At 38.6% G+C, this 19,497-nt stretch overlaps 1 protein-coding gene across 1 annotated transcript in view; it reads right to left on the reverse strand.

The window, feature by feature from the left end:
- Positions 1-19,497, reverse strand: part of Nkain3 (sodium/potassium transporting ATPase interacting 3) — a 704,719-nt gene that overhangs the window by 34,780 nt on the left and 650,442 nt on the right. Inside the window, exon 5 of the mRNA XM_008837596.1 lies at positions 9,365-9,425. Within this exon, the coding sequence (XP_008835818.1) occupies positions 9,365-9,425 (61 nt within the window). The remainder of the gene's footprint in view (positions 1-9,364; positions 9,426-19,497) is intronic.

Below are 19,497 nucleotides of genomic sequence, written 5' to 3' on the forward strand. Positions count from 1 at the left end.
GGCTCAAAGACAAGAACCACATGGTCATCTCAATAGATGCATTAAAGGCCTTTGACAAAATTCAACATGCAATTATGTTCAAAGTCCTACAGGGAATTTTACTGGAGGGAACATACCTCAACACAATTAACAAACCCACAGCCAACATCCCTCTAAATGGAGAAAAACTGGAAGCATTCCCATTGAAATCAGGAACTAAACAAGGCTGTCCACTATCTCCGCTTCTCTTTAACATAGTGCTTGAAACTTTTTCAAGAGCAATAAAACAAGAGAAAGAAATTAAAGGAGTAATAATTGGAAAAGAAGAGATCAAATTATCCCTTTTAGCAGATGATATGATATAATATCTAAGAGATGCCAAAAATTTCACCAGAAAACTCCTAGAAAATATTAACATGTTCAGTAAAGTGGCAGGTTACAAAATTAACCTACAAAAGTCTCTATCCTTTCTATATACCAATTACAATCAATCAGAGAAAGAGCACATGGAAATATTCCCCCTTCACAATAGCTGCAAAAATAATAAAATATCTTGGAATAAACCTGACCAAAGACATTAAAAACCTTTACAATGAAAATTTTAAATCCTTAAAGAAAAAGATTGAGGAAGACATTAGGAGATGGAAGGACCTCCCATGCTCATGGATTGGAAGAATTAATATTGTGAAAATGACCATCCTACCTGAAGCTATTTATAGATTCAATGCAATGCCAATCAAAATCCCCATGACATGTTACACAGAATTAGAAAAAAAAAAAAAAAAGTCCTAAGATTTATATGGAAACACAAAAGACCTCAGATAGCCAAAGCAACCCTGAACACTAAGAGCAATGCCAGGGGGATTACTATACCAGCTATTAAGCTGTATTACAGAGCTATAGTCATAAAACAGCATGTTACTGGCACAAAAATAGACCCATAGACCAATGCAACAAAATTGAAAAGCCAAATATGAATAAATGCAATTTCAGCCACCTGATATTTGACAAAGGGACCAAGAACATTCACTGGAGGAAAGACAGCATGTTCAGCAAATGGTGCTGGCAAAACTGGATCTCCACCTGTAGAAGAATGAAAGTAAACCCCGATCTTTCACCTTGCACAAAACTCAACTCCAAATGCATCAAAGACCTAATGTGAAGCCTGAAACTCTGAAACTGTTAGAAGAAAACATTGGCAATAACCTACAAGATACAGGTGTAGGAAAGGATTTTCTAAACTGGACATCAACTGCCCCAGAAACAAGGTCAAGAATTAACAAAGGGGACCTAATTAAACTAAAAAGCTTCTGTACATCAAAAGAAGCAACCAAGGAAGTGAAGAGAAAACCCACAGAATGGGAGAAAATCTTCACCAGTGGCATGTCTGACACAGGTTTAACATCCAGAATATATAACAAACTCAAAAAACAAAGTATCAAGAAAGGAAGTAACCCTATTAAAAGATGGGCTAAGGAACTGAACAGGGAGTTCTCAAAAGAAGAAATAAAGATTGCTAAGAAGCATCTTAAAAGGTGTTCAACATCACTAGTAATTAGGGAAATGCAAATTAAAACCACTTTAAGATTTCATCTTACCCCAGACAGACTTGCTAAGATGAAGAGAACAAACGATACCAAATGTTGGAGAGGATGTGGGGAAAGGGGAACACTCATCCACTGCTGGTCGGATTGCAAGCTTGTTCTGCCCCTATGGAAAGCAGTGTGGAGAACTCTTAAAAAACTACAAATGAGCCTACCATTTGACCCAGTTATGCCACTCTTTGGCATATACCCAAAGAACTCATCCTATTGCAGAGACACTTGTACATCCATATTTGTTGCTGCTCTTTTCACAACAGCTAAGAGATGGAAGCAACCTAAGTGTCCCTCAATTGACGAGTGGATAATGAAAATGTACAAATAAATGATTCAACATTGCAACTCAACACATTTGAAAAGCAACAGCAAATGAAACCCAAACCAAGCAGACAAGAAGAAATAACAAAAATCAAGGCAGGAATTTAAGAAATTGAACCATGATAATGAAGAGGAACCAGGGAAGTAAAGGAAAAGAAAGAATCTGAAAGAGAAGAACAGTTGAAAACAGGTGTTAACAAGGGAGATATGGATAATAATGGGGTTATTTTAAGGGGAAGCGGGGAGGGAAAATTATTCAAGGAACCTTGGGGATAAGGGAAAGAAGGAGCTCAAGAGAGGTTGTACCATAGGAGAAGGGTATTGTTAAGGGAGAAATGGAAATAAAAATGGGGGTACCTTAAATGGGGAAACCATGGTGGAGGGTTAGACAATGCCAGAGACAAATAATGCCTAGCTAGTTTTAGGAAACCAGAGGGAACCAGCTATATTAGGCCAACAACCTACTGACAAATTATACATACGACCAGATCAAAGAATGTAATATATCTTGGCAAGGTTTATCTGAGAGCGTTTGGTTTTTGTCCAAGCTCTACCTACATGGCATATGGTAATTAAAAGTACCAGACTGGTGGAACTAACCTTTTTGGACACTTAACAGCCATACTTTGAGGCCTATACTAATTTGGTCAGGGGGACATAAAGGGCAGTTTTTGCTTCTTGCCCTCCTAGGTCGACTAGTTCCAGGGGACTATGAGCATCTCTCAAAATGTCCTCTAACTGCGGTGAGTCACCTGCCCTCTTGAGCAAGGAGGCCATGGAGACCCCACCAGATGGACCTGAACCAGTGTCCAGTCTACAAAGAGGAGGGTCAACACAGAGGAAACACTTCCTTCCTGCTTCCTGGCGAAGCCAGCCATGGTCAAGCAGGACCTTTGACTTATCATCGCATAGATGGAATTGGTAAAAGAAAGGAGCCAGGGGCTCCTTCCAAGGCCAGGTTACCCCTGAGGAACAGATCCTCAAACGGCCTTAAGAGTATAAATAAATTGTTTTATCTGGGCCAACTGTAGGGTCTTAAATACCCAAAAGGAAAGTATAACCAAAAATTAATGGGATCAATATAATTTTTAAGTGTCCACATGTATAGCTAAAGGCTACATAACAAGAAACAATGCCAGACAGGAGATACCTTCCTTTGAGGTGTTGGCCAGGGTGGCACAAGAGACTCCCAGACAGTAACCCAGTATAGAACTGGGAAAATGAACAGCAGACCCCAATCTCATCTAAAGGAATATTGACAACTGTTTGCTGCTAGATAGAGAACAGCTGATCTTCTTAAAACAAGGATCCCTAGATAGGCTGACTAGATTCAGCAGATGGACAAGCACTGGGGAATGGCTGGGGGTGTCAACAACACAGTGAACAGTAACAGGGATGATAGAGTATATGGACTCCAGCGTGTGGGAGGGGGGAGGCTATGGGAGGGTGCCATTTGGGAAGTGAGTATATAGATGAATAAGATTGTGTGGGATGTTCTGTATAGTAAACACAAAAAAGTCAACAAATTAAAAAAAATATATGAGGAAGAAGCATAAAATTTACTTCATGTTAAATAGTAGAAGTGATAAACATTACCAGTGAAATTTACCTGTGACTCTATATCCATACTCAAGTGCTCAGGATCCGAGTGTAACTGACTGTGACTAGTAATCATCAGATACATAGAAATTAAAGACACATGTGCAAACTTCTAAGTGTTAGTAACATTAAAAATGCAGGAAACAGCATATTTTAAAATGAAATCGAGATCTTCTTTAAAGAATAAAAACTCATTCAATTTTATGTCTTACGGGGTTTATACTGAGTTCAATATTGTATAACTGTATTAATTCAACTGTGAACCTAAAAATTTATAGCCACTTTTGAAAGAGATGTATTCTTGCTCTGGAGCGTGTTACTGAATATGTAAAAGCTGTAGTGAAATGCTTCTTCTAATCATGTGATTATTAAACTTTAAAAAAATAAAAAAATAATTATTGCAAGCATAAAAATTTGCTCCTTAATAATTAGTAGATGTGAAAAACATTACCTTTGAAATCTACCTGATGACTTTATATCCATGCTCAGATGTCAAGGACCTGAGAAAGTAACTGACTATGACTAGTAATAACCGGATATATAGAGATTAGAAATGCATGTGCAAACATCTTAGTGTTAATTGCATTAAAAATGAATTTTTCTGTATGAAACTGTGTATTTTAATAATGAAATGGAGATCTCTTTTAAAGATTAAAACCTCATTCAATTTTATGTCTTATGAGTTTATACTGAGTACAATATTGTATAACTGTATTAATTCAACTGTAAACCTAAAAATTTACAGCCAATTTTGAAAGAGATGCATCTTAGCTCTGGAAATTGTTATTGAATATGTCAATGCTGTTGTAATGAAATGCTTCTTCTAAGTATGTGGTTATTAAATAAATAACTAAAAAAAGAAATGAGGTTGAATGTGGTAAATATCACTTTCTTAGAAAATTACAGTTGTGGTAACCGTTTCTAAGGAAAACACAAGGTGTCAAGAAAACACATGACAACATATCACAGGTCCCCTGATCTAGCCTTTAAGAGGAGAAGAAAGTGGTGCGATTTGGGAAAGGGCAGTTAAACTCAGAAGGGATGGACCGTGTGTCAGTGGGAGACAGAAGGAGGAGGCCTCCCCCAAGGTTTGAATATGCAAAGGCTCAGTAGATCTAGGAATGGATGTGGCTGAAGATGAGGAGGACAGAACACATAGTGCAGACAGTCCCCTGGGCCCCAGGCAGAGCTATGGGAGCCCTGACTGTGCTGGACAGCAGCCTAAGCTCTGCTTGACATTGATTTTGGCTCTCACTTTGGATCTGGTTTTGATGAAATGGTTTCTCTGTCTCACCCTGTGGAGACTCATGTTTGGCTTGTGTTTTGGGTTCCTATGGGCTTGTTACTGTTCTTGTTACTATACTATAACTTGGAGAAACTGTCTTATGGGGACTGGTGTCCTGTCTCTACCACAGCATGCCAGCCCAGACTCTTCCCCTGCTGCCTGGCCTTACTATAGATGGCTAGGTGAGGTTACTACCTGAAGGTCCCCAGTATTTTATGGTAGTTCTGCTCCTTATTTAGCAGATGTGTTCATTCGCAAATGCCTGCCTCAGGGTGCATTTACCTCCCAAGTCTCTCTTTCCCCAGTCAAATCTTGTCTGGGAATCCACAAAATTAAGCTTATGTGCCCAGGCTGTAACTCAGTGACAGATCTCCTGCCTTGTTTCCTCCAGTTTTGCAAAATAAATAAGCTCTTGTTTTAATGTGGGAGGGATTAATCAATCTCTTTATATCCTGACCTTTATAATCACCAGAAGTCCATCTTATATGAATGAAATGCAGGACCTGCTTCACATAAACACCTGTAAATGTTTTAGCTTCCCAGGAAACTTCAAACATAGGTGGTGTCAGCTCCTCAGTGTAGAGCATCTTAAGGATTTGAAATTCATTCTGAAAAACTGGGCAGGCCTAGAGAACTATTTAACAATCAGAATTCCACAATCATTTCTTTATTGAATGTGATGTAAAAATTATTTTTTCTTGTGTGTGTGTGTGTGTGTGTGTATGTCTATGTGTCTGTGTGTTCAGGTTTGCACATGCCACAGCATATGTGTGAAGATCAGAAGAGAATCTTAAGTGTGGTCCTCATCCTCCCCCTTGTTTGAGGCACAGTCTCTTCTTCATAGATACATATGTCCAGCCAGGTGTCCTGCAGCCTTCTGGAGATTCTCTTTTATCAGACTCCCATTTCCCATAGCCACAGGCATGCTAGGAGTACACATGTGCATCACTACATCAAGATTTCATAATAGTCACAATTCTTGCTGATGAAAGTTCCATACAGGTGCACTGGAAAGGACCAAATAGCTGTATGAAGAAATTTTTGTAGCTTTCAAATATAAAATGTGAAAGCCAAATCTGAGCTTCTTTTCTTTTCTTTTTCTTTTTTATTTGACAGGGTCTTACTATATAACATTGGCCAGTCTGGTAATCACTATGTGTAGACCAGGTTAGCCTCAATCTCACAGAGATTCACTTGCTTCTACCTCTCAAATGCTGAGATGATAGACATACTCCATCAGGCCCCTCAGCTCATTTCCTTCTAATAAGTTTTTAGGGTTTTCTTTTTTAACCTTTTTATTTTCATTTTTATGTTATGTGTATGAGTGTACTGCCTGCATGAGAGCGCACCAGTGTTGTGCAATTCCTGTGGAGGTCAGAAGAAGGCATCAGATTCCCCTGGAACTGGTTATGAATGGTTGTTAGTCACCATGTGGGTGCTGGGAATTGAACCCAGGTCCTTTGCAAGAGCAGCCAGTGCTCTTAACTGTTAAGCCATCTCTCCAGCCCCAATTCTTAGTATTTTCAATGTACCTTTGTTTTCTACCATTCAACATATGATAGACTAAACTTGAGATTTGCTGAGCCCAAATCAATGTCCCAGGTGTAATTTGCAACCCAATATGAAACTCAGGGCTAGAAGAGATTCTTCGAGAAAGCCTGGCACTATTTATCCAAACTAGCCACTACTTTTCAGTATATGCTGCTTCATCTCCACACTTCCTTGAAGCAAAAGCATTCTTTTTCTAAGTCTGACAAGACACTAACACACTGGAAGTTTCATTTCAGTAGCAGATGATTCACAAGCAGAACATTGGCATGTATTTATGATCACATAATTCCAAAGATCCTGATTTCATGGAAGTCTTATAGAGATTGATAAATGAAAAGGAAGACACATACACTGACTTTTCATTAGGACAAATAAGGAAAATCACAGACCCCACCCAGTACTCTGATTTTGTCAGGTTTATCTCTTTGTCTTTGACCTGTGATCATAATCTTTATATAAAACAGTAAAGAGGTTGAGAAATAGCTGGGAAGATGGATGGAAATGAAGGTTTCTTCAAGCATTTATTACCCTTTAGAAATGTCCATCTGAAGTGCTAGTTAACTCTACAGACTACGTAAGTAGAGCAGAGGAGAGAAGCAGAGCCGCTATTAATTTTTAACACTGGCTGGCAGCTTTCAGTCCAAGAATAAGGCTTAACTTTGCATTCTGAATAATGTATAGATTTTCATTAGTTTGAATAGAAATCAAAATGACAAATGACACAGGATCTGCCAAAATACCATGACATTACATTATCTTTGCAGCCATCTTTCTGAATGAGCTTTTCAGGCATAAACAGATAAACTGTAAAATATACCAGCATTGTTTCCTTATTTTATGTTTAAATTTTTGAAAAATAATTCAGAGGACATGCTCTTCCTGACTGTGTGTCAGTAATGTCATTTCCAAAGAGCATTCGCTACTGCACCTAGAAGCGAAAGTGTTGGCCCCAATTGTGATGGCCTATGAGATCATTACAATTGGCCGGAGATGTTACTTTTCACTCACATTTGCCTTCTGAATACTCTGGGACAGTTAATTACACCCTTGCTTTTGGTTCCTAGTTTCCACAAAGTGCACAATTACCCTGGCTTGGGAACTATCAGGCTAAAAGGTTTGTGGTGACTTTTCACTACCACCCCTCTTCCAGAAGATTATTCTGTTATGTTGGGTATATTTACTTTGTTTTGACTCCTTTTGACTCTAAGTAGTATTGAAATCGATAGCAGCACAACTATATCCAGATGTATGGCCCTAATAACAAAGACTGGAATAATCCATCAATAGACTAGGCTGTGAGCAGCTGCTTCTATCCTAGTTTGATGGGTATTATGTTAGTTGATTCAGGGATTCCTATAGAGAAACTTAACTTAATTAAAGGCATCAAAGTCAATGGAACTATAATATCTGCCAGTAGCAATACAGTCCATGTCCACGGACATTATTGCCCTAAAGGAAGGCTGATAGAAGGTCTAAAGCATCTACTTACTGTAGGTGAGCCTCCTATTTTGCATGTCATTATGTGTTTCCTGGTTTCACTTAAAATCACAAGCCTGGAGGAAACCTTTTTCTATATTTATTGCATTAGACAAAAAACTACTGATTATTCTGTTTTCTCTGCTGCAAGAAGGCTGGACTGAGTATTGAAATGTTTGGAGACCTCCCAGCCTGTTGAATGAGCTAGAAGAGAGAAGATACCTTTTTGTGGGATAAGGATAGCGGACGGCTATTCAAAATGCTTTGTAGGAAATTCAGTTGGGATTTAGCAATGTATCAATTGAAGTATTTATTCAGTCCCAAGTTCAACTTCTTTGGAGTCCCAGTTCCAGTTAAAATTCCTGCTCAACCAATTTTTTTCTGGCTGTGTGGTTGGTTTTAGCTGGGAGGTGAAACTTCCTGCTGTCGGTACCTTAACTTTGTAAGTCTGCATAATAACAAATACAACTTCTACAGTGGTCATCTCAGAAGTTGACTTCCAAGTAAAATGTGTTGCTATTTTAACTGTACTTTTGTAGTGTCAGAAGTTCTTTTTTATCTGTATTAAAAGCAAAATATCCCCAAGTAAACATAAAACACGGTGTAATATGATAGCTCATTTTCATCGCTTGATACCTTTAACCTCAAGGTCTACTATCCCTTGTATTTTTTCAGTTAACTGAGATGAAATCCCATCAACATGAGTTTCATTTCATATGTCATGCCAGCATCTATTTGGTGGGGCCATTTACCATACCCTTCGGAACTGTGTTCTAGAAAGTCATTATAATGGCTAGTTTTATATCCTCATTTTGTTAAAAGGACTATTTTAAGCACTTCAGACAACAATGGAAACTGATAAGTGTGATTTATCTAATATAATTCAGCTTTAAAAACAGGTTAAAGTTTACTTTTGTATTACATGAACCCACAGAGAGTTGTGTGGAAAGTGCCTTATACATTTGCAGGTGTTCAATAAATGGCATTTGTTTACCTGTGTTGACAGTCTCTAAAACAGAACTTTGAGTCATAATATGCCATTTATTTGGATACTAGGTTACAATTTAGTTTCTACACATGCCATGAATATTTTTAGTATTTAATATTAAAAAATTCCACACCGAAGGTTGTAATTTTAAGTTGTCTCATATCATTTTACATAATTTATATACTTAAAGATCTTGTTAAAATGTATTCTATTGCTATTATTGCAATAATTCTGCCACCAGCATACGCCCAACTGGTGATGGACAGTATAACCCCTGATTACATACTGAGCACATTGCTTAGGTTTCTGCTGGAAAATCACTCCAACACGGGTTGACAGCAGTCCCCGGTTTCCACATACACTCTTGTGCAATGCGTATCCAGAGTTTCCGTGCTTAGTGTCATCTTGCTTGTGTGAGGCTTAGTTTATCAACCTCTGATTATAACTTTACTATGCTGAGTTCAGTCATTTTAGATTCTTAAGAAGGAGGATTTCCTGGCCCTGTAATGGCACTTAGGAAGCTATATCTCACCCAAAGAGAACCCCTAGGGATGTAACTATACTTACAGGTGTCTTCTTCTTCCATGGAAATACTGATCACATAACAGGCATACACAAAACCAACCAGCTGCAAAGAAAAAGATGCACTTTAAGAGTTTATGCCAATATATAATCTACTAAAGAATAAATATCAATAACTTCCATGAATGGTGATAGAAAAAAATTTATTTCTAAATCATAGCTCTGATTTAAAAGACACTTTTCATAAATCAGTCACTTAAATAGCCTCCTAAAAAGTACATAGAAATGAGACATAAAAGCGGTTTCTAGATATTTCACTTAGACTTTGATTTGGGATTTGTAAAACCTAACAAATTATTCCTAATATATATTTTAGTTTTTCCCTATTTATAGAGCATTTGTACTACATTCATTATTCCTACAACTGTTTTAATGTTTAAGAGAGAGAAAAGGACTCAAAACATGTTGTTTATAAATTAAATAGCAATCTATTTAATTATTTAAAATACTCAGAATGTAAATTCTGTCTACTACTAAATTGTTTAGTTAATTATACAATAAGAAAATGCATTAACTTTCTGGTGATTAGTTAGTGGTAAATGAAATAGAAGAGATAATTTATACTTTAGATACTACTGTTTCAAAATATAAATGCCAACACAAAGTTGCTTTACAGCTTTTCACATTGTTTTATGCACTTATTATACTGGGGAGATGATTTCTGTCCTACACAGCCAGGGACACAATTCTTGGAGGGTAAGATTGTCAGTGAATCTCAGCTGGTCTAAAATTCCTTGGGTTCTTTGATAGGGTAAAAAACCGCTGCCTCACTGCCTGTTGTAGTCTGTCTTCTGGTCCTTTTCTCCACCATCAAAGCCTGTTTTCTCCTCCTATTCTCACTGTAGAAAAACACTGAAAAGGAAGTTGTTTTCTGATAGCCCCAGTATCAAAGGATAAGTGCCCCACTGCAAAGAACCATACATGTTGGGTATCCAATTGCCCATGACCCAGGCTTGTAATACTGTCCAAGACCAGGTATATAAAGACCAAGCAGTACAGAGAGGCTGAGTGTGAGTTAGGAGGTAAGGCCTGTAAGACTTGTGCTTATGGAGAGAATGACTGCTGGTGCTTTGAGTACAAAAGGCGAGCAGGAGTGTTAAGTGGCCAGTCGGTAGGATGATAAATCAGAGACACAGGTCAGGATCCAGAAAGAGGGGTAGACTAAGATTCTGAAGTACCCATAAAATCACCTTCCAGAGGAAACACCAGCTTGTGGAAATTTTCATGTTCAGAGGACACATGAGCCAGTCATGTTCAGATCTTTCCCTCTATGTCACCATCACTCCTAATTCATTCCCTGTATTCAATAACCAGCTAGTGACAATGTGGGGTGAGACGAGCTGACAGCAGCTAGCTGTGTGTCCCCTTCTTACTGCACACCTGCACACTGAAATCAGGGCTCAAGTTGCAGAGCTGAGAGCTTACGTGCCTGGATCAGAAAATTTGACACCTCCAGGAGGCCAAGAAACTGTAAATTCAGTTTCAAATAGGATCCAAAAAGTGAGATGAAACAGGGTCTTAGTATGTGCCTGAAGTGGCAGAGGAAGAGTGAGTAAAATTGTCTTTTGATTGGCCTCTACCACATTCAGCTCATCCTGGAAATCAGTTGCATACAGATAAAGGAAATGGCTCATAGCCCCATCACTAACAGCCTTCTAGGAGGTTCCCCTCATCTTCTTTGACATTGTTGCTATGTCACAGTGGTAGTCTTAGGACCCAAATTAATACTCCTCATAGAGTTACTTATTCATGCCCACATAAATATCAATCATTTGTATGTATTATCACGTACAATATTCTATTAAGTCATTTCAAATTATAAATATGACAAATATTAACACTTTTTCTGTGTTTCTCTTTTATCTCTATTTCTGTATTTTATTTCCCAGAGGTAAAATTATCATGGCAAAAATACTATTAAATATTTCTATTGTTTATTTTTACAATAATTGACTTGATTTTCAAAAGTCTGTATCATTTCCCTGTGGTAAGAACATCAAATGCCTGTCTTCTAGCTATTTTGAAACATCCAATACAATAAAAAATACAATTATTTTGAGTTATTCATATACAAACAAAATAAATTATAGTATCTCTTATTCTACCAGAGTAGTAAAACAATATTTTTATTTTGATAGCTTTAGTAGTAGAGAATATTTACATCAAAAAAATCTATCCATAAAATAAAATCTTACTTCGTTATTTTGCCATAGCTTCTACTGATGCATTTTCATATTTCATTAGTCATGCCTATGTGAATTATATGCAGGTTCCTTGCCCATTTATTAATTTGACATCGTTCTCATTTATTTGTAAGGGATCTTCTGGGGTAAAGCCTTTGATCCAGTTACTAGACTCTTTCTCTTTATGTCAGCAAGTGTTCTAGTTTGCTTCTGCTGCTGTGATATGACCAAAAGCATTTTAGAGAGGAAAAGGTTTATTTTCACTTACAGGTTACAGGCCAAAATTGAGGGAAGCCAGGGCAGGAACGCAGGTGGAACTGAAGCAGAGACCATGGAGGAACACTGCTTACTGAGTTGCTTTCAGGCTCAGGCTCAGCCAGCTTTCTTATGTAGCCCAGGCCTATCTGCCTAGGGATGGTGCCGCCCACAGTGGCTGGGTCTCCTACATCAAACACCAATCAAGAAACTGCCCCACAGACATGCCCACAGGCCAATCTGATGGAGGAAAAATTTAAATCGAGGTTCCATCTTCCCATGTGACTAGGTTTGTATTAAGCTGCCAGTTAAAACTAAGTATGACAGTAAGTGATGGTGGCCCCACAACACTGGAACATATTTCATACTAAGTAATAATCATTGGAGGGTATCTACTAACAAACAATTTTCTAGTTCTTGTTGGTCTCTATTTGGGGTGTATTTAATGCATACCCACATGTAGCTTATAAACATCAGGAATTTTTTTACACTCGTTTTATGTTGCTGTTTTAACCAATTTCCATTAATAACAAATTTGTTATCTTAAAGTCTGGAGCACTGAAGTCTGAAATAGGCTTCAATGAGCCAATATAACAAAATCAGAAAGATTGTAGCCCTTCTGGAAGATCTGGCAAAACCTCTTTCCTTGCTTTTACAGCTTCCACAAGGGTCTTCATTCCTTGACTTGTGGCACCATCCCTCCATCTTCAAGGCCAGTAACACTGGGGCTGATTCCTTCTCAGGCTGCTGTCACTGTCTTTTCCCCTCTTTTGCCTCTTTGTCCTATTTTTAATGGTGTAGATAATTGTTTTGAACCCACCTGGAAAATATTGGAAAAATCTTCCAATTGTTAAGTTCACTGATTATCACACCTGATTCCATCTGCAAAGCCAATTCATTTCCCTTTGCCATGAATAGTTAGTTCATCACAGGCTTCAGGGATTAGGATGTGAAAACTCTTTGGAGGGATCAGTATTCTGTCTACCACATCTGTCAACTTGTATTCTTTTTTAATTAATTTATTTTTACACCCACTTCCCAGATAGCACCCTCCCATAGCCTCCCTCCCCTGACTAGAGCCCTTATACTCTGATATCCCTGCTACTGTCCGCTGTGTTGTTGGGACCCCCAGCCATTCCCCACTACTTGCCCTTCTGGTGAATCTAGTCAGCCTATCTAGAGGTCTTTGTTTTAGGATGGTCAGCTGTTCCTCATCTAGCGGTATCAGTTGTCAATATTCCTTTGGATAAGATTGGGGTCTGCTGTTCATTTTCCTAGTTCTATGCTGGGTTACTATCTTGGAATCCCTTTGGCTACTCTGGCCAACAACTCAAAAGAAGGTATCACCTGTCTGGCATTGTTGCTTGTTATGTAGCCTTTAGCTATACATATGGACTCTTATGAAATTATATTGGCCCCTTTAATCTTTGGTTATGCTTTCCTTTCAGGTATTTAAGGCCATACAGTTGGACCAGATAAACTGATTTATTTTTACTCAACTGGTCTTTGCCCAAGATATCTACATGACACACAGTAATTAAAAATACCAGACTGGTGGAATGAACCTTCTTGGGTGTTTAACAGACAAACTTTGAGGCCTATAATAATTTTGTCAGAGGGACATAAAAGACACTTTTTGCTCCTTGCCCTCCTAGGTCGACTAGTTCCAGGGGACTATGAGCATCTCTCAAAATGTGCTATAATGGCAGTGGGTCACCTGTCCTCTTTATCAAGGAGGCAGAGGAGACCCCACAAGATGGACTTGAACCAGTGTCCAGTCTATAAAGAGGAGGGTCAACACAGAGGAATCATTTCTTTCATGCTTCCAAGAGAAGCCAACCATGGCCGAGCAGAACCTTTGACTTATCTTCACATAGGAGGAACTGGTAAAAGAAAGGAGCCAGGGGCTCCTCCTAAGCCCATGTGACCCCTGAGGAACAAATCCTCAAACCTGTATTTTAAGCTGTGGGAAGGATTGCTGTACAACTTCAGCTATGGTAGTTGGATGGTAATATTGAGAACTTACTGAAGTTTTAATGTACGGAGTGAGATCACAGTATCAAATGATTCTTGATACTTTGAGAAGTCACATTGCATATTTATCCATCCTTCTCAGAGAACACCATTGTTTAATCTTAGGAAGATAACTTCTCTAACCAATTTGATGTTTTTATGTCTATGTTTATGTCTTTCCAACTTTACTGTAAATGTTTGTCCTAAGAGCAGAGCCCATTTATTATAAAGACCACTTATTTCAAATGGTTATGTTGACAATTTCAAATTTGGGAGGTATCCTAGATTGCTTTTTATTGCTTTGATAAAACACTGACCAAAAACAACTTCGGGGGGGAGAGGTTTATTGCATCTTACATTTCCAAGTCACAGTCCATCTTTGAAGGAAGCCAGGCAGGAACCCAGAGCAGGAGTCTGGAGGCAGGAAGTGAAGCATGGACCACAGAGGATTACTGTTTACTGGCTTTCCTCTGGCCTATGCTCAGCTTGCTTTCTTATGCAACCCAGGACCACCTGCCCAAGGGTGGCATTACGCACAGTGGGATGGGCCTGGGCCCTCCCACATCACTCCACAACCAAGAAAATGCTTCAAAGACATGTCCACAGGCCAAAATTGTAGAGAAAATTCCTGAATTGAGGCTCCCTTTTGTCAGGTGTGACAAGCTGACAACTGAAGCCAACCAAGACAAGGAGGTGTTATCTTTTTGATGATATTATTGTTTTTATTTTGTATTGTACCTGGCAGAGATTATATATATATATTTGAGAGAGTGATGCATGTCAGCTCCTCTTTAACAAGAAATAAAATTCACAAATATATCCACAATTGGTTTTACGTTCAATGCACAGATTTTTGCAGAAATAGCATCAATGTTACTTAAAAATATTTGATCACTAGCTTTTTTAAGTTAGAGCATAATCTATAAATGTGCTCACTACACCATAGGAAAGTCTTTTCAGCTCAGAACAACATGGCTGCCACAGCTAATCTCATCATGCCATGGCTCCTGCTCGTCCAGGTGATTGCTAGTGTCTTAGCACCAGGTAAGACCTTCTGATGGTAGGCTTGGTGAGGCCACCAATGAGAACTCACAAGACAGATACTGTTAAAAGCTGACTTTTCTTAGATTTTTAGATAAAAGCAAATAGGGAAAGAGTATATCATTTAATTCCCATGTTCCCATAGACTGCGCACCCCTTTGATACATGTGTTCTGTGCTGACTTATCTATGTGTCTATGTGACCTACTTTGGCAACTGACTTTGAAAAGTTTCCTTTTGCTTGAAAAACAGTTTTGTGTGTTCAGATGACCTGACCTCAGTGATATTCGTAGATCAGATTTCTTGAATTTTAAGGAGCTAGACTAAATTGTAGCTAAAATGGCCCAGAGTGTCTTTCAGTGTGACCAAAATGACTGACACTCTGAGTTTCCCTCACTACAAAGAAAGAAAAGGAGAGTTGGAAAGGCAGCAAGTACTACTCTTCTGGAGAACCAGTGCAAGTCCCAGTACCCATGTCCAGTGGCTCACAACCACTTACAACCCAGCTCCAGGGGATCTGATACCTTTGGTCAGTTTGGTTACCCACACTCTTGTGCACACACACACAAGGACACTGAATTAAAACTAAAACTTTTATAAAATGAAGGAAAAGGGTAGAGAGGCAATGGATGGCTCTTGCTATGATGGAAACCAATAACCTATTTGGACTCATTCTGCTATTTTAGGGCACATGGTCAGAAACTGAGAGATGCATGGCTAATTTTATTTGGAGGCTGCTTATACTCTATGATACTTTATAGATTCTAGTCTTTTTAATATCAAACCAAGGACAGTTAAGCCACACAAATAATTATTATTTTTCATCTAGGTATGGGAGAGGCAGGTAATGATTCATTAAAAACTTTGTGCTCTGGGAATTTTTTAGGGCAAAACAAAACCCTCACAATACTCAGCACTACTCTCAATGTTATTTTTTTCCATTGTTCTAGTAGACTGTGGTGTAACACTTTTATCAATATCTTAGTGTTGACTTGAGGTAAGGTGGATTATTAGTTTTTCCTTTATGACTTTTGATCAGGACATCTAAAGTATATACTCACATATTGCTAGTCTCTTTGATAGAGAACATATATTTTGGTGTTTTCTAATATTGGCTCATTTCTTTTGGCATGGCTGAGTCCATCAACATTTATTGGTAAGTCCATCAGCATTTACTGGTTGGTCTATTGGCATTTACTGGAAGAAAGGCCGGAGGATTGATGAGAGGGCCCCTTGGGAGCAAATGGTTTTGCTGAACACTGTTTTTGCATATCGATATGTGGAGTTAATTTGATGGAGTTGAGCTTGGAGGTTCAACAGGAGACCACTTTCCCTTGAAAAAAATCTCCCTGACAGAGCAATCTGGTTTTTCTTCTAGCTGTTAGAGCATGTTTGGAAAGTATTAAGTTCTCATTGGTAAATAGTTTTGATACACATTTATGTGCTTAAAGATATGAATCTAAGCACCCTCTAAGGGATCTTTTTAATAGAAAATAAATTTTTTACTTTTGCAGGAAACTTTTAAATGATTCTAATGAAAACTTTCTTCTAGTCTCAAAAAAATAAGGTCGCCCAGATGGCTAACACCAAAATGTAAAGTTTATTGCCTTCATTTCCTCATCCAAGCTAGTAAAGCTGAAATTCACAAAAGGTTTTGGGTAGAATGGACAGGACCTGATGCTGAGGAAGTCAGGATGAACATGTCAGATAATACTAGATGAATTTCTGTGAAAGCAAAAACATCAAGCTTTTGGATAAGTTTTTCAGAACTATGTATTTACTTAATTCAATGTAACTTGTATTTCTTCCTGATAGTTTCAGGCCATGGATTATGCAAAAGTATTGGGTTAGTTGTGTTTTCTGAAAATATCCATTGTGTATGTGCTGAAGAAAATTGGTCAATGTATTTATTTTCCTTTTTCCAAATAATATGCCTTTTGATTGACAGGGAGTCAAATCAGGCATTCGATCATAGTGGCAGTACACTTCTTACCTAGCAAAAAATTTCTTACTGATTAAATGTGGGAATGCACAGTTCTAAAGGAACAAAACAGTATGTACCAACAGAATATTTGTCAGATCCAATTGTTCACTAATGGACCTTAATATAGTCTTGATAGATGACATAAAAGGAATTTTGGCCAGGGAACTGAAATATACACTTCCATTAGTGAGAAAAAATAAGATGAAGGCTTGCCATGCTAGAAACATTACATCATTCTCCAGACCCTCAAACAGAATTTGCCAGCCGTAATCTCATATTATTACAAATGAATTAATTAAGGTATTTCCTTTTACTTTTGCTTTATTGATGGGTATATTCATAAAATATTTATTCTGGGAATTACTCTTTCTATTGTGATTAACCAAACTACTGTTTAATTAATAATGTTATGCTCGTGAAAGCCTGTCTAGACATCCTGTTAATCACCAAACCATAGATGGCTGATTCGTGTGCTTCTTGGCTTCCCGGAATATGAGTTGAAATAGTCCCTATGGATTTCTTCTTCTCTACTAGAAATGGAACAGAACACATTCTTGCAAACACATGAAATAAGTAAGATTAGCATGTCTTCATTATTTGAGCTGTTTTGTTTTTGAAATAGGGTCTCACTCTGCAGGCCAGGTTGGCCTGGAATACTCTACAAGCCAGAATGATCTAAAATCAATGGCACCCCCCTGCTTTAGCTTCTTGAGTGCTGTGATTACAGGCGTGGACCCCTATATTCTGCAAACAACTTTTCTTTACAGTGCTGAGGATTGAACCCAGAGCCCTCATGCATGCTAGTCAAGTGCTGTACCACTGAGCTACAACCCTAGTCTCTGTTTCTGCTTTTAATAAGGTTTTGAAAGAGCGTCCTTTAAAAATTTCTTTTGACTTTTTAAAAAAATTTTATGTGTATAAGTGATTTGCTTGCATGGAAGCATATGCATGTGTGCAATACTTGGAGAGATCAGAAGAGGGTTGTTGAATCCCCTGGAACTGGAGATACTGATGGCTGTTAGCAGACATGTGGGTGCTGGGAACCAAACCTGGGTCCTCTTAACTGCTGCTCTCAGTGCTTCAACTGCTGAGCCATCTCTCCAGCCCCCAGAGCCAATCCTTTTAAGGACAACTTTCTGCTTCTTCTGTTAAAGCTGTCTATAATCATATAGTATTTTAAAAGTTATCTTTTCTGTGCTGTAAATTCTGACAGCATAAATTCTACCTTCCTTAATGTATTTAATGAATGCAAATGACTTAAGACTAGGCTTTGATACCACTTTCTGTGTAAGAGATTAATTATTTTCTACAAATGGGAGTCATCGCTGGAATTGACTTGATTTGACCTGTGGGCCTTGCAAAGGTATGACAGAATTTGGTTTCATACATGCAGAACTCAGACTGACAAGTGCTGGCTGTGTGTTCTCTGAATTGTGTCTCAGGAAATGCTTTCCCATGAAACATGAATGAGAAAAACTCATCTAGGCACAAAGAGGGGAGAGGTGCTAGGTGACAGGGTTGGTGGGTGTGTGGATGGGAAGCCAAGCGTCGCTGAACAGAAGTAACTCCCCAGGAATGCTCCTAAACTTCTCATTGTTCACATGAAGTTTGAATGATGCAAAACTCTGTTAAAAGATTCTGGAATGTTCTTCATTTGTTGATTTTTTTTTTCTACCCCTCCAATTCAGAATAATTCTACAAAATCCTTGGATAATGTTACACATGGGAGACAGGATGAAGCTGACATGCTTTGTCCTGTGGGGAGTTATTGAATGTTTGTGAGTCTATAGATTCTGGATGCAATTTATTTACGTTGCTGTATTGTTACTCATGAGAGGACAGGTCCTCGAATCAGAACTGTGCAAGGTTCAGGATTGTTACTCTAGTTACAAATTAACCAAGTAAGCCTGTTGCTGTTTCAGGGATCCTGGGTCAGAGATGAAGCCTATCCACAGTAAGCCATGTGCTTTTTGCCCCTTCGGCATTCCTCATACCCCTTGGGCAATGATGGAAGTCCTGACTCCACAGTGGGTGTGTACAGGGGGGGAAGCACTGTTGCTGTTACAGGAAAGGGAAGCAAACTGGCTTGTTGTTGGGAAGTAGAATGAAGAAGTTACCTCACCCTTAAAGGTTGTGTGCTGCAGAGGCAACTGAGAGGAACAGCTCAGGCAAAGAGTCATTACACATTTAGTGTAATTTAGGTGATGGATGGTCTGGATAGTTTTTAAAGCTGTGTGTCTGGATTAGGTCATCAGGGGAGTGAAGCCAGAGAAGGACCCAACAGTGAGGTGTTGACGATTATGACATTTGAGGGTTAGAAGACAATAAAGCAGCAAAAGAGGGAAGGACTGAGCAGTGAAGGGTAAGTGACCCGGAGTGAGGACAGCCAGCTAAGTCAGGACGATGACCTTGACCATTGCACTGAGCAATGTGAAGGGCACTGGTGACATAGGTGGGAGTTATTTTGCTGGAGGATGGGGCATAAATTTGGTCAGTGTGTTCACAATAAAATAAGATGATGATAATACTTTCAGGGAGTTTTGCTGAAGAGTAGGGACAAGAAAAGCAGCTGAAGAAAGTGAGATCAGTGAGCTTGCTCTTCCTCCCTCCCTCCCTCCCTCCCATCTCCTTCCCTCCCTCCCT

The sequence above is a fragment of the Nannospalax galili genome, unplaced genomic scaffold, assembly GCF_000622305.1.
Source record: "Nannospalax galili isolate Female #2095 unplaced genomic scaffold, S.galili_v1.0 scaffold397, whole genome shotgun sequence".
NCBI classification, from domain to species: domain Eukaryota; kingdom Metazoa; phylum Chordata; class Mammalia; order Rodentia; family Spalacidae; genus Nannospalax; species Nannospalax galili.